This window comes from Phocoena phocoena, chromosome 2, assembly GCF_963924675.1.
Source record: "Phocoena phocoena chromosome 2, mPhoPho1.1, whole genome shotgun sequence".
Lineage (NCBI taxonomy): Eukaryota > Metazoa > Chordata > Mammalia > Artiodactyla > Phocoenidae > Phocoena > Phocoena phocoena.
The window spans coordinates 125,520,127-125,534,067 of NC_089220.1; the positions used below are offsets into that span (position 1 = coordinate 125,520,127).

At 39.1% G+C, this 13,941-nt stretch overlaps 1 protein-coding gene across 1 annotated transcript in view; it reads right to left on the reverse strand.

Moving 5' to 3' along the window:
* Positions 1 to 267: 267 nt before the first annotated feature.
* Positions 268 to 13,941, reverse strand: part of ASB7 (ankyrin repeat and SOCS box containing 7) — a 46,786-nt gene continuing 33,112 nt past the window's right edge. The window contains exon 6 of the mRNA XM_065872475.1: positions 268 to 1,494. Within this exon, the coding sequence (XP_065728547.1) occupies positions 1,355 to 1,494 (140 nt within the window). The 3' untranslated portion in view covers positions 268 to 1,354. The remainder of the gene's footprint in view (positions 1,495 to 13,941) is intronic.

The window sequence follows — 13,941 nt, forward strand, 5'->3', positions numbered from 1 at the left end:
ATTTTTAAAGTTTCTTCTGAAACTAATATGATGACAAATCAAGCACAGAACTCATTTCCAAGGGCATCACCATAGATCTCTAATGCCTCTAGAACCATTGTTATTGACACTTTATCATATTTATGTTTACACTGCAAACATATGCCAATCAACCCAGAAAATAACTGTTCTGAAGAGCGTCACTGTGCATAACTTTAAAATAGATAGGAAATGCTTAATTAGCATATTAGGAATTAACCAGATTTACAAATGTGCACCCATTAGAAATTTTACCCTTTAGAAATTTTATTTCAACTGGGAGGAAAAAAACACCATGAAACCACCCCAAATTATTTAACCATTAAAGCCAAATGGTTTAACAATATCTGGGGCTATTTTTAGGGAATACTCTACCACCAGGACATGAAATTTTGGGCTTAAAGTGAAGTAAAAGACAAAGCTTAAAATGGAAATTGCAACTGACATACTATGGTTCTGCAATTAAAATTAGTGGTGGTTCCTGTTCTCACAGGCATGTCAAAGCCAGCTGTGGAATGAGGAACATCAAGTGAAATAATGGATAAAATACACCAGAAAGAGTACTGCACTGGAGGCACTGTTTTAAAAACAGAATACACGGGCTTTATAAAGTTATTTTCTTTCCCATTAGTTTTTTTTAAAAGCACAATTCAACTAGAGACAGAAGTTGAGACGCAACGTCTCTGGGTAGTGTACTACAGTTGTTAAAAAAATAAGTTTAAAACAAGAGCACACCAACAGGAAAGCAGAGGTAATGGATTTATGTCATCCAAAGCTACATTAATTAGGAAAAGAACAGTTTGAAACAGCCAATTTGTACTCATTAAAAATGACTGAGGTGACAGCGTTACTTTAAAATTTTCTTAGAGCATTTTCCAGTAGAACCCAGGATGCCCCGGGTAAAACTGTGCCTCCAAACTGTAACAAGTGCTCTGCTGGTTTATAATATTGTGCACGTCAATGAAACCATAAATTTGGAAAGGGTAAATTCTCCACTCCTAACCTGCTTGTGTCATTTTGGAAAAACAATTGTTTTAAATGCAATATTGTATAGAAAGCTTGAACCTCGTAAACTTGGACCAAGAAACCAAATTAAGACCTTCAAGCATGTGGGGTGTGTGTGTGTGTGTGTGTGTGTGTGTGTGTTTATATATATAAAAACATCCCTCCCCTACAATGAAAACCAAACAAACAAACAAACAAAACCTAAAAGTGTATACCTGCTTTCTGATTTCACAGCAAATCAGAAATTGCATAGGATATACTTTGTGCAAGGCAAAAAGCCTTTTAAGTATCTGGAATATAACTCCTAATCTTGCTCACAGTTCTGTGTATATCAGATATCATCAAATTTGTGTTTTAAGTAGTCTTTCATGACCTTGGCAATTGGTAGTTCATCAAGTAGCTTTAGGTTTTGAAGGCCTATACATTGTCGAATTTTAATTCGGCACAGGTCCTGCAAGTTTCTGGGCTGTCCTATAAAGACAGAAAAAAGAAAATGTTACAAAGCTGAAAAGCACAACATTTAAGGCGGGCTTTAAGGTTTTGAAAAGAATAGTTTATTTCACTGGGAAGTGTCTCTCTGTGGACTTTACATGCAAAGGATCAGAGAGACTCTAGCTAAGAGGACATGTCCTGGGTACCTTCATATGGCATCTCATTTGATCCTTTTCACATCCCTGGGATGGTCGATATTTTCACCTCCATTTTACAAATAGGGACACTAAAGATCAGGGATTTTAGTCAATTGCTCAATGTCAGATGACCAATTAAAGCTTTTTAGACAGAGGCTAAAACCAGATCTTCTGACTCTAAGCCTGGTATGCCTACCAGTACAAACTGGAATGTCAGTTATTGTCCCAGGTAGGCCTCTAATATGCTGGGTGAACCAGTGTGAGGCAAATCACTCAGTTTCTCAACCTGAAAAGTGAGAGAACTAAAAGAGATGCTTTCTAACATGGCTCCTCCTGTCAGCTCACTGTCCAGGGCACAGAACACAATCCTGGGGATCTCTCCCAAATGCCATCTGCCCCGCTGTTCACCATGATTCTGGACACAGCAGAACTTGGCTGTGGGGAGAGCGTGGACTGGGAGGGCGGGGTGGAGGGGGCAGAAAAAGCACCCCAAGCTATTCTGAATCCCCATCTCTTCAGACATGCCACCCTGACCATCTGCCAATAAAAACCTCTGCTATAACCCAACTCAAAAGAAAAATTACAAAATGCAATTTCTTTCACTTTTGAATACTTTGTTTTACCGAATCAATACAGATGACCACAAACACAAGCAAAAATTCTTTGCCACAGAGCCTCAGAAGTGTTTGGATTCACATAAATTCTACTTTCATATTAAATGGTAATAATAATACAAACTAACATATGTTGAATGTGTACTCTGTGCCATGTAGTCTTATAAGCTCCCGACATATACTAACTCGTTTAATCCTTTTACGAGGGAAGTACTTTGATCAACATCCCCATTTTACAGACTGCTTGCATCTCTAAGTAACATGCTCAAAGTCAAGCAGGATGCTATACTTCAGCGATTCTCAAACTTCTTGGCCTCAAAACCTCTTTACAGGGACTTCCTTGGTGGCACAGTGGATGGGAATCCACCTGCCAATGCAAGGGACACGGGTTCGATCCCTGGTCTGGGAGGATCCCACGTGCCGTGGAGCGGCTAAGTCCATGCGCCACGGCTACTGAGCCTGGGCTCTAGAGCCTGTGAGCCACAACTGCTGAGCCTGCGCTCTAGAGCTGCCAGCCACAACTACTGAGCCTGAGATCTAGAGCCTGTGGGTCGTGACTGCTGGGCCCGCGCGCCTGGAGCCCGGCTCCGCAACGGGGGGGCACCGCAATGAGAGGCCCATGCACCGCAGCGGAGAGTGGCCCCCGCTCGCCGCAACTGGAGGGGGCCCGTGCGCAGCAGTGAGGACCCAACGCAGCCATAAATAAATAATAAATAAATAATAATAAAAAAAAAAACTCTTTACACTTCACCATATTAGAAGTTAAAACAGAAATTTCAGAAATACTTAATTCATTTAAAAATAACAAAGATAAACCCATTATATGTTAGTTAACATAAATACCATAGTTATGAAGGTAACAATATTTTCAAAAATAAATGAGAAGAATGGCATTCTTTCACATTTCTGAAAACCTTTTAAAGGTCTGGCTTAACAGATGATAGCTGAACTCTCATATATGCTCCTACACCCAATCTGTTGTGATGAAACCACATCATCCAGTCTCTGGGGAAGTCCACTTACTCTCATAAAAGAAGGAATGTGGAAAAGACAAATAATGTCTTAGTATTATTATGAAAATTGCTTTGACCTCGATATCCTGAAAGGGTCTGGCTAACTCCAGAGGTCCCCAGGCCATACATGGAGTACTACTGCTATACTTAGTACTTACTTGAATAGTACTCGTTTACAGGCATCACCATTATTCAAAATTAAGTAATTCTTTATAAATGAGAAAGAGTCCTTAAAACTTAGACCTCTGCTCTGTAAGGCCTGTGCTTTCCAAGAGGTACTTAATACATGGTCTCTTAACAGAATCACAGCTGAAGCTACTGCTTTCCTAAAAATGGCTGTAAGCTAGGGGCACGTGTATCTGTGGATGTCTGCATAAGGATCCCTGTGAGGCTGTAGCACTCACTCATGAGTCTCTTGGTGAGGTATGTCCCCCTCATCGTCCAGATCTCTACTAAAAGGGCACTGCTGAAAGGGAGATGAGGTCAGGTTCCCCATCAGATTCTCTCCAAGCTCCTTTTCTCTACAGTACTTAACAAGGCTATGATTTTACATTTACTTGGTGATTACCCATTAATGTCCATCTTCCTCACATGTTCCACGAGGGTAAGATGATTTCTGGTTGCCAATGCAAAAGTCCAATGCCTAACACAATACTCAACAAATACTAGTTGAACAAATGAACACTTAATAGGCTTGTCCTTAAAGTATAACTCATTGCAAAACACACCCATGTCAACGGCAAATCATTTTCTAACCTGTTTTGAATTATTTTTCATCACCATTCATGGGCTACCTTTAGGAAGAGAATAAATTATCACTGTCATTTTTCAATAAATGCTTATAGTATTTGATCTGCAAATGCAAACCAGAATATGTATCAGATTTGAATCTTCTTTTTTTAAAGAATTTGATTTTCCTAATAGATGGCAGGTTCTTTTCAAGTATAATATTAATGAAAAGAACAACCATGATGTATTCAGGCAAAAAACAGATGACATAGAATTGACATATATAAATATACATGTGTACTTAAATGAAAACATATCATCTAACAATGTGGAAAACCTGTATTATTGGAATTTGCTTAGCTAAGATAGAAAAGATGGAGACAACAGGTTCCAAATAGGGGATCTTCTGATGGTCTCATTTTGTGGCAGATTATACTCTCCAAAAACGACCACAGTATCTCCTATGCCTCATGCTCTTTTTTTTACAATGTGACTGGATACCCCACCATTAAGAGACGGTATCTAGGTTCCCTCTCCTTGAAACTGGGTGGGCTCATGACTATGGTGGAACTCAGATCATAGCTTTCACTTGGCTCTTGGGACATTCACTCTTGGCACACAGCTATCACCATGCCATGAAGAAGTCTCAGCAGTCTACAAAAAGGAACTGAGGTCACTGCCCAACATCCAGGCTGAGCTCCCAGCCAAGTGCCCACACAACTAGCCAGCCATCAGGGTGAGCCCTTTTGACAGTGGAGAGGCCCCAGTCAAGTGGCTCCAGATGACACTGCTTGGAGTAGAGAAGTAAAATAATCAATTATTATTATTTTAAGCCACTAAAATTTGCAGCATTAGATAACCAAGTGAGATTCTGGGACGTGGAAGTAGGGGGTTGTCATTAAAAAAAAAAAATCTAAAATAGATGGCTTTGTCATTGGGACCAGGCAGGGGGGAAAAGCTTGGACGAGGCTGTTGGTCAGGGCTTAAAGGAAAGTTTTAAAAATGTTACTAAAGCTGGAGGAAAGGGGAGACTTTTAATCGTTTAATAAGTTCAAGGGAGGCAGCTACAGAAATACTACCACCCTCAGAAGCTATTGGTGCATTAGCCTTTCCCAGGGAAAAATGCACTTTCTATGACTAAATATCAGAAGGTTTTACTCAGTTTGCTACCGAATTTTCTTCTTCTTAAGCAGTGTGTCGTGGCAGTCTTTTAATGTTTGGGGAGAATGTGATCTTTTGAAGATTTCCTGACCATGTATAATTCCTGTCTGCAGAAAGACCTTGAATGGTAAAGGCCAGAGTGGTTAAAAGCATCAACTCTGCAGCCAGCATCAACTGCTGGCCCCAGCAGCTCTTGGGTGAGCTACTTAGCCTCCTGCCTTGGTTTCTGCATCTATGAACTAAGGATAACACCACCTACATAATAGGCCTTACAAGCACAAAAAGAATTAGTTTTGGTAAAGTGCTTACAATAGTTCCCAGGCATATAGTAAGAACTATAGAGTATTTGGTAAATAAATGTTAAAATAGTAATTTTAAATACTTGTAAGGGTATGTTTTGCTTCCCCTTCTCAGAATAGTAGAGGGCTCCTTTTTGGAAGATGAAGCTTCCTGGTGTTAAGACGGTAAGAAAACTAGCTGACAACTTAACAGTAAAAGAACAACTCGTAATCTAGTCCTGGGAAACAGTGCTGAGCAAACTGATGGAAATCATATTCTGGAAATCACTACATGACCTGGATTCGGCAGAGATGTGAGAACTTTGTATAAAAAAGCTGTGCAGTGATGAAGTGAGGTTGTGTCGTTATACTACTGCTCCACAAATATACAGATATTCCCTCACCTTGCCAGGTAGTAGCACTGAGTGAAAAGCAGGCTACATAATAAAGAGTAATAAAGACTAATTGTAATGACTGTTATTTCTAAGACTATTTAAGGACCCATTTTTTCAAGAATATCATATTAGGAATAGAAGATTATGACTGAAAAAGAAGTACAGCCATACCTCGTTTTATTGTGTTTTGCAGATACTGCATTTTTTACAAATTGAAGGTCTGTGGCAACCCTGAATTGAGGAAGTCTATCAGTGCCATTTTTCCAGCAGCATTTGCTCACTTCATGTCTCTGTGTCACATTTTGGTAGTTCTTGCAATATTTCAAACATTGCCATTATTATTATATTATTATGGTGATCTGTGATCAGTGATCCTTTTCTTAAAGTTACTACTAGGTTAAAGGCTCAGATGATGATTAGCATTTTCTAGCAATAAAGTATTTTTAAAATTAAGATACGCACATTGTTTTTTTAGACATAATGCTATTGCACACTTGATATACTACAATATAGTCTAAACATAACTTTTCCATGCACTGGGAAACCAAACAATTTGTATGACTTGCTTTATTGCAACAGTCACTTTATTGCAGTGGTCTGGAACAGAACCTGCAGTATCTCTCAGATGTGCCTATTATTTATTTTCTTGTCAATATATCACTCAAAAGTATTTACTGAGCACCTACTATGTACTTAAAAATGCACTGTCCCAGAGATTAAAGGGGCAAGAGAAAGGAGGTGGTGGCAGAGGAAAAGAAGGCAGAGAAAGAGAATAAAGGGAACAAAAGCAAAAAACCAACACACGTGCACGCTGTTTACCAGGTGTCTTAGAAAATTACTCCTGTCCTGTTAAATAGCAACTGCCTTGTCCATGGGATGACAGGGGAGACCTTGGGGGACATCTCACAAAAAGAGTAAAATTTAAGGAATTATAAACACTATGGGGGATGCAGAAACACTACAAACTATTATTCATACTAATGAACTACAATGGGATTACATAATACTTCAAAGGGTTATTAGTCTTTCCATTTGGTAAAGAAGCCCATCATTAGTAATAATTGGGCTGGTATAAAATAGGAAATCAGCTTTTGAAGGGTCTGGTCTAGTATAATTACAAAACCAGGGCAGCAGCATAATTTTGAAAATTAAATATCCTAAAGCACCTCCTTTTGACATGACCACCACTGCATTTATAATAGGCTAAACTTATTTATTTAGCACTCTCCATCTTTGGTCAACATCTGGAATGGTCTCCCAATACCTCTTTGTTTTATTTCAGTTTCCCATTTTAAGACCCTACCATAAACACGTTTTATTCCTTTGCCCTTGCCTCTGAATTCCCTTCACAGGGACTTACTATGAAATGTGTTAAATCTTATTTTACAGGAAAAAGGTAGTTGCGAGCTCACCTCAAAATAAAGATCATGGTATTGTAAAATAAAAGGCTACTCTGATTTAACTCTTAGATAGAATCCAAAAGTACACAATGTCAGCCTTGATGACATCTGTCCACTTGTTACATTTTTCTTCACAGGCACACGAGCTTTGACCTATTTTTCTCATTTGCAGTAAGCCAAACAAAAGCATATATTGCTTCCTAACAAATAACAGAAATCCCTAGAAGCCTACATAAAAAATAGAAAGTAATACAAATATGACAGAAATAGTACAGAATATGGTTATACTTTCCATATCAAAGAATCTTAAAATGTGGTGTAATTTGACTTAAAACTGTGTACTATTTATTTCTAAAAGTGATTTTAATCATTGGGACTAAATAACCTAATAAGACTACAATGTAGATGTGTAGCAAAATCCCCAATGAGAAGAAAAATCAATAATCAAAAATAACCTTAGTTAAAATGTGTTACACAAATTATTTCCCCAAAGAGTTATACTAAGGTAACACTATTTTGGTAAGTCATACTAAAAAAAAAAAGAAAGAAAAAAGTCAAAGAAATTGATTAAAGAAGCATTTGAAAGGAACACAGGAGTAAGGGCACCTGATGCCGAGGGGTTGTATGGGGTCATCTGCTTACATACCTACCTGTTGCTGTGCTGGACTTAGCTGAGAAAGCCACAGCCTAAATTTCACTTTCTTAAAATTAAAGTCATGATTTATATTCTTACTTTTTTTAAAGTTTAAAACTTTGCAGCTAAAACATACTACTTGACTATGACTAAAATTTAAATAAAGACATATTTAAATAAAAACATATAGTGTTTATAAAATAGTATTTTTAAATGCCCATGATTTCAGGTTACTGTAGTGTTTATAAAATAGTATTTTTAAATGCCTGTAACTGATGTTCTAGAAAGTAACAATCTTAAGTACTTGATGGATTAATTTTCTGCAAAACAGTTTATCCAACTCATTCCCATTTACCTAATCTTTTTCTCTTAGAAGTATGAGCCCTTTATTTTTCAAATTCCTTTTGGTCAATTTACTTATTTAAAAAGATTTTATTTAAATAAAATATTTTAAAATTATTTAAATTATTAAATACATTAAAATTATTTAAAATTTAATTTAAATAATTAATTCCTTTTATTAACTCCTTTAATTCCTTAAAACATACAAATCAAAATATTGATACAACCCAGCACTACCTTTTACCTACCACTGAAGCATACTGAGCAGCTGCTTCAAGTATTTGGACAGCATCTACTAGAAACACAGATCAGTGCATTACCTTAGACTCCTCTGGATATTAAACACAAACCCAATTGGCATATTCTCTGCCTTAAGAGTAATTTATACGAGAGCCTGCTATGCTATGTAAAAAAAAAAAAAAATGTGTTAGTGAACAGTTAAGTCGTTAACTTACTCAAGGACTCCTTGGCACCTCTGATATGCTGCTGTGCATGGTGAATCTCTGAAACTGGGATCTAGAATCCAGGGTACTAGTCTTCTAAACTGACTTGCACTCTTAAAATTATAGGACCTCAAAGAATTTTTGTTTATGTGTGTTATATCCATCTATATTCATCATATCTAGAAAATAAACTTCAGAAATTTTAAAAATACTTATTGATTCACTTAAAATAATAATAAATTTATTATCAGTTGAAATAAGTTTTTATGGGAAGAAAAAGCTGCTTTTCAAAACAAGAAAGATTTCATGAGAAGAGTGGCACTGTTTTACATCTCTGCAAATATCTCTTAGGTCTGGCTTCAGAGAAGACTGCTGGATTTACAGATCTGCTTCTGCGTACCATCTGTTGTAATATGCTGTCGTGATTGAAGTAGATGAAGAAAATCCAGACTCACATAGGTAGTTGGAAAAGGAAGTAATATTTTAATGGCCTTTTTAGATAATCATGGATCTTCTTTGATACTTCACCAAAACTCAACAAGAGTTGTTTTTTTAAAGGTTAGATGCAGTATGGAATCTGAAACCACAACAATGAACTTCTTTATACTCTTTCACATTAAAATCCATTGGTCTGTTTTGCCCTCTGAATGGATCTTTTATCCATGCATGATTTTGTAACATCATGCATTAGTCATTTGGAAAATACTGGTTACCTGGGTTATTATGCAGATCTTCCAAATGTTGACCCAATTTATTACATGATATCAAAAAATTACTTTTGTTATTATCTCTACTAATCTCAAAAAAGTTTTTACATGTTGGGAAACTGGCAATATCCCAGTGGCAAATACAAAAACACAAGCTTTTCAAAATTCTAACTTTCACTTGAAAGCTCAAATTTTATGACTCCCCATAAATACTGTCAGTTGTTTTCCTTAAGGTGACAAATGCACTTTATTCATTTTCAACAAAATGTCTACCAAATACCAAAGCCTAAACAGCTATAGTTTGGCTGTCCATCCATCCTTCAGGTAAAAATGGTATTCCACCAAAAATGCTGCTGGTTCAGCTCAAACAAATCACAGATGTACTTTTCCTCCATTCAATCACAGCACTTCATTACACAGTAAGAATACTTTCAACTTCCATCCCACAGAATATTTAAAAGGTACATACTGAAAGGGATAAGATTTAATAAAATTAAATCAAAGAGATTCCTAAATGGAACTGGAACAGTCTTTACTGAGACTGCCTTGTGGTGAAGAACACAACTACTAGTACCCTCTGGGACTACTGCCTTGATTAATGCTGAGGTACCTGTCATTTTACCCACCACAGCTCTTACACCATCAGTGCAAAAGTCAGTGCAGAGACACAGATGCAGAGAACGGACATGTGGGCATGGGGGGGAAGGGGAGGGTGGGATGAACTGGGAGACTAGGTTTGACATAAATACACTACTATGTGTAAAACAGATAGCTCATGGGAACCTGCTGTGTGGCACAGGAAGCTCAGCTCCGTGCTCTGTGATGACCTTGATTGGGGGGGGAAGGGGGGAGGGAGGTCCAAGAGGGAGGGGATATAGATATACATATAGCTGATTCACTTCATTGTACAGCAGAAACTAACACAACACTGTAAAGCAATTTTACTCCAATAAAAAAAAAAAAAGAAAAGGCAAATAATATCTTAGTATTGTTATGAAATTAGTTTTGGCCTCATGGGCACCTAAAACTGTCTTGAGGACCCCCAAGAGTCCACACTGTTCTACATGAATCCAGAAACAAAATAAAATAAAACCACAAGCAGCAGGATATCATCCCCTTTAAGAGTGTTTATTGGCAAGAATTTTTAAAAGGAGGGACTCCACGGACTATGGTCTAATTCCCCCATTTTTCAGAGAAGGAAACAGACCCACGAGGCAGGTGGAGGCTAAGCAGCTTGCCCAAGTTTATTAGGTAAGTCAGACACTGGGTCAAGAGCCCATTAACTGCTCTCTCCACCACCAGACTCAGCTGATTCAACAGCAACCATGACACAGGCACAGCTGAGAAACCTTCAGGACGCTATAAAGGATACATGTGCCTCTGAATACAAGTGGGCAAAACTCTACTCAGCCCAAGGGACCATGGATAGGATGATTTTCGCATTGTAAGTAAAAATGATAAAAATAATGAATAGACTTCTGGTTTCAGCTCCAACATATAATGAACTTGAAGTCCTCACTCCAGTCCTTATAAGAAGAAAAAGCCAAACAAACTGAAATTAATGACTTATCTAGGACCCATCGGTAAACTGATGTCACAGGGCAAACCTCCACCATAAAATCTGGAGAGAGAATCAGATATAGAGTCACAGCTGAAATCTGTGCACCTGCAGCAGTAGCTACTGGAGGCACAAACTGGTAGGAACACTTAAATGGTCATTTTGACAAACTGCCAGGAGCTGTGCATGGACCAGCCTGAGAGGGAGAGCCACAGCCTTAGGAAACACCCGATGTTCTGAGCTTTCCGTTCAGGAACCCCATCAGGTTCTCACATGAAGAGCCAATAAAGACCCCCTCATGGCTCTGCCAGGGGGAGGGTGAGAATAACTATCTGACATACACTCAGAAACTTCATAACAAAGTCTGTTCTCCAAGGGAAGAGACTTCACCAGAGTTTTACCCCACCTGGAGAATAAATGTTTCTCTGACTCCAGTCACTGCAGTCCTCCTAGCTCACCAAGGTGTGGGTATTTGGGGGTGGGGGGCAGGGCATGAAACAGGGGAGAGGGCAAAACTGCTTTCTCATGAAATCTCTCTCTTTCTTAAAAAACTTTCATATTCTGAGTAACTCCTTGACTCGGAAAGTTTACATTGTAGGGCAGGGAGATGATAAGGGGAAAAGAGCACTAGATTACAATCCCATTGCTCAAGGAGAGTTCTATTATTATTTAACCATTTCTCAGGGTAAGCTTTACTTATGAAATAGTCTTTCTTGAAGTTTTAACGTTGTACCTCTTTTAACAACATTTTCTTGTGCTCGCCCTTTCTTGTGCATAAATGTTAACTTTTTCTTTTGAATTGGGCAAACATTCCTACAATCTCTGCTCTTTATCTTCAGCTAGAGAATTTTTGCCCATTCCTATATGCCAGAGTTTCCATGATCCTCTTAGCTCCAAATGGTGTCTGTGCAAACGCTACATACAAATTATTCTACTTTAATTAACTGCATGCATTTACAAGACCCTCAGAATGAGTGTCTCCAATAGACCTCCATCAACGGACCTCCATCATCCTCCATCAATGGGCCTCCATCAGAACGTCTGCTGCTGTCTGTCATCACCACCATTTCTACCTGTCGTCGGTCACATCTTCATTGCCCTCTCTGTTGTTGTCCCTTTAGTTTATTTGCTCCACTCTTTTTTTATCTAGTAAAAGAACTAAAAGACCAAAAACTGGCTTCTCTAAGCAGGAAACACCTTTCCCTCAGCAAGGTGATCCTCATTCTCCAGGTAGGATCCTTGGCTCTTCTTAGCTGTATTTACCGTTCCAGGGCACCAAAAAGCTGCTCCTTCAGTTGACTGGCTTTCTGGAGGTGACCACATTGAGTTCCAGCCATTCTAGAAGGCAGAGGTTTCTGGAAGTCTGTCTGTAGAATTAACAACACCTCTTTGTGGCTTCTCCCTCTACTGTGACCAACAAGGCACCCACAGATACTACCTTATAACTAAGCCACTTGACCTGCTCTGTTTTTATGGAGTGTGTATCAGAGTTTTTATGGCAATTTTTCTAAAAAGCCACAGTAGCTTTTAGATTCTAGGATTATGATTGTCTTGAGTTATTCCAATTTAAATAACTTGCTCTCTAGTAAAATGGCCCTGAATAAAGACCACCAAGTGGCATTTCTGCTGTCCTTACACCTCAGGAGTCTGAGTTCTCAGATGTGAGGCCAAGGACTCGGGGCCTAGAGAGCGGTAGCTCTCAGCAGCAGTAAAGACTGAAAGGAACTCAGGGATTTGACTTGCTGGCTCCCTGAACCACCCAACCATCTTTCACTCTGGTTTTCTTTTCTTTTTTAAAAATTATTTAATTAATTAATTAATTTTTAGCTGCATTCGGTCTTCATTGCTGCATGCGGGCTTTCTCTAGTTAGGGCGAGTGGGGGGCTACTCTTTGTTGCAGTGCACAGGCTTCTCTTATTATGGAGCACAGGCTCTAGGCGCGTGGGCTTCAGTAGTTGTGGCACACAGGCTTAGCTGCTCCGTGGCATGTGGGATCTTCCCGGACCAGGGCTCGAACCCATGTCCCCTACATTGGCAGGTGGATCCTTAACCACTACACCACCAGGGAAGTCCTCACTCTGGTTTCCAAGAGAGCCAGTACAGACCTCCAGAGGGCATCAGCTACAGTTGGTCCTTCTAGCACATAATTACTCACTAGGAAAAGAAAATCTAATAAATAATGCACAGGTGAAGCAGAAACACTTAATTTGCTTTTGGCAGGAAACACCACTGACAGCAAAGTCAAGAAGTAATGAATTATGTTGCATCACCTGAAGACAGAGGATAACTGCAGCCTTCCAAGGACAGATGGTCCTTCGCTTCTGAAAAGCATCCCAAGTTTGCTCAGCTACCATCCTTACGGATGCAGCCAATAACCAACCCACACTTACTGAGGACCTACTAGGTGTATGGCTCTGCTCTAGGTGCAGTGGAGAACTCAAACACAAAGAGGCAGTCCCGTCGACTTTTCTATCTGCCCTAATTTTAAAGGTATGTGTGAATCCCTTTTTTAACGCAACATTCTTGCTCACCAGCAGCACTCCATGGTGGAACTGAGCAGCTCCAAGGGCCGGGGGACAACGGGGCAGCTCCCCCCATCCCCCTGGCTGCCTGTCTCCAGATGCAGACCACACAACAGTTTATAGATTTGAAAATAGAGGCTAGGGTAGAATAAGAATCTAAGGGATTCACTCTGTAGGTAGCAAGCCAGCTCTTGCTGTTCATCTACCCTCACTTAATTATTTTATTTAAAAAAAACATATATAGCACTTCAAATGTGCCAGGTACTGTTTTAAGTGCTTTATAAATATTAACTCATTCAATCCTCACAACAAGCCTGTTAAGACAGATATAATTACCCCAATTTTAAGATGAGGACACAGAGGCACAAAGTGGTTAGCTAACCCACCCAAAGTTACAGCTAATATGTGGTAGAGTCACGGCTGGTCTAACATAGTCTAGCCCTAGTCTACCACCATTAACCACCGAGCAAAGTATTTAACAAACAAGGCTGCG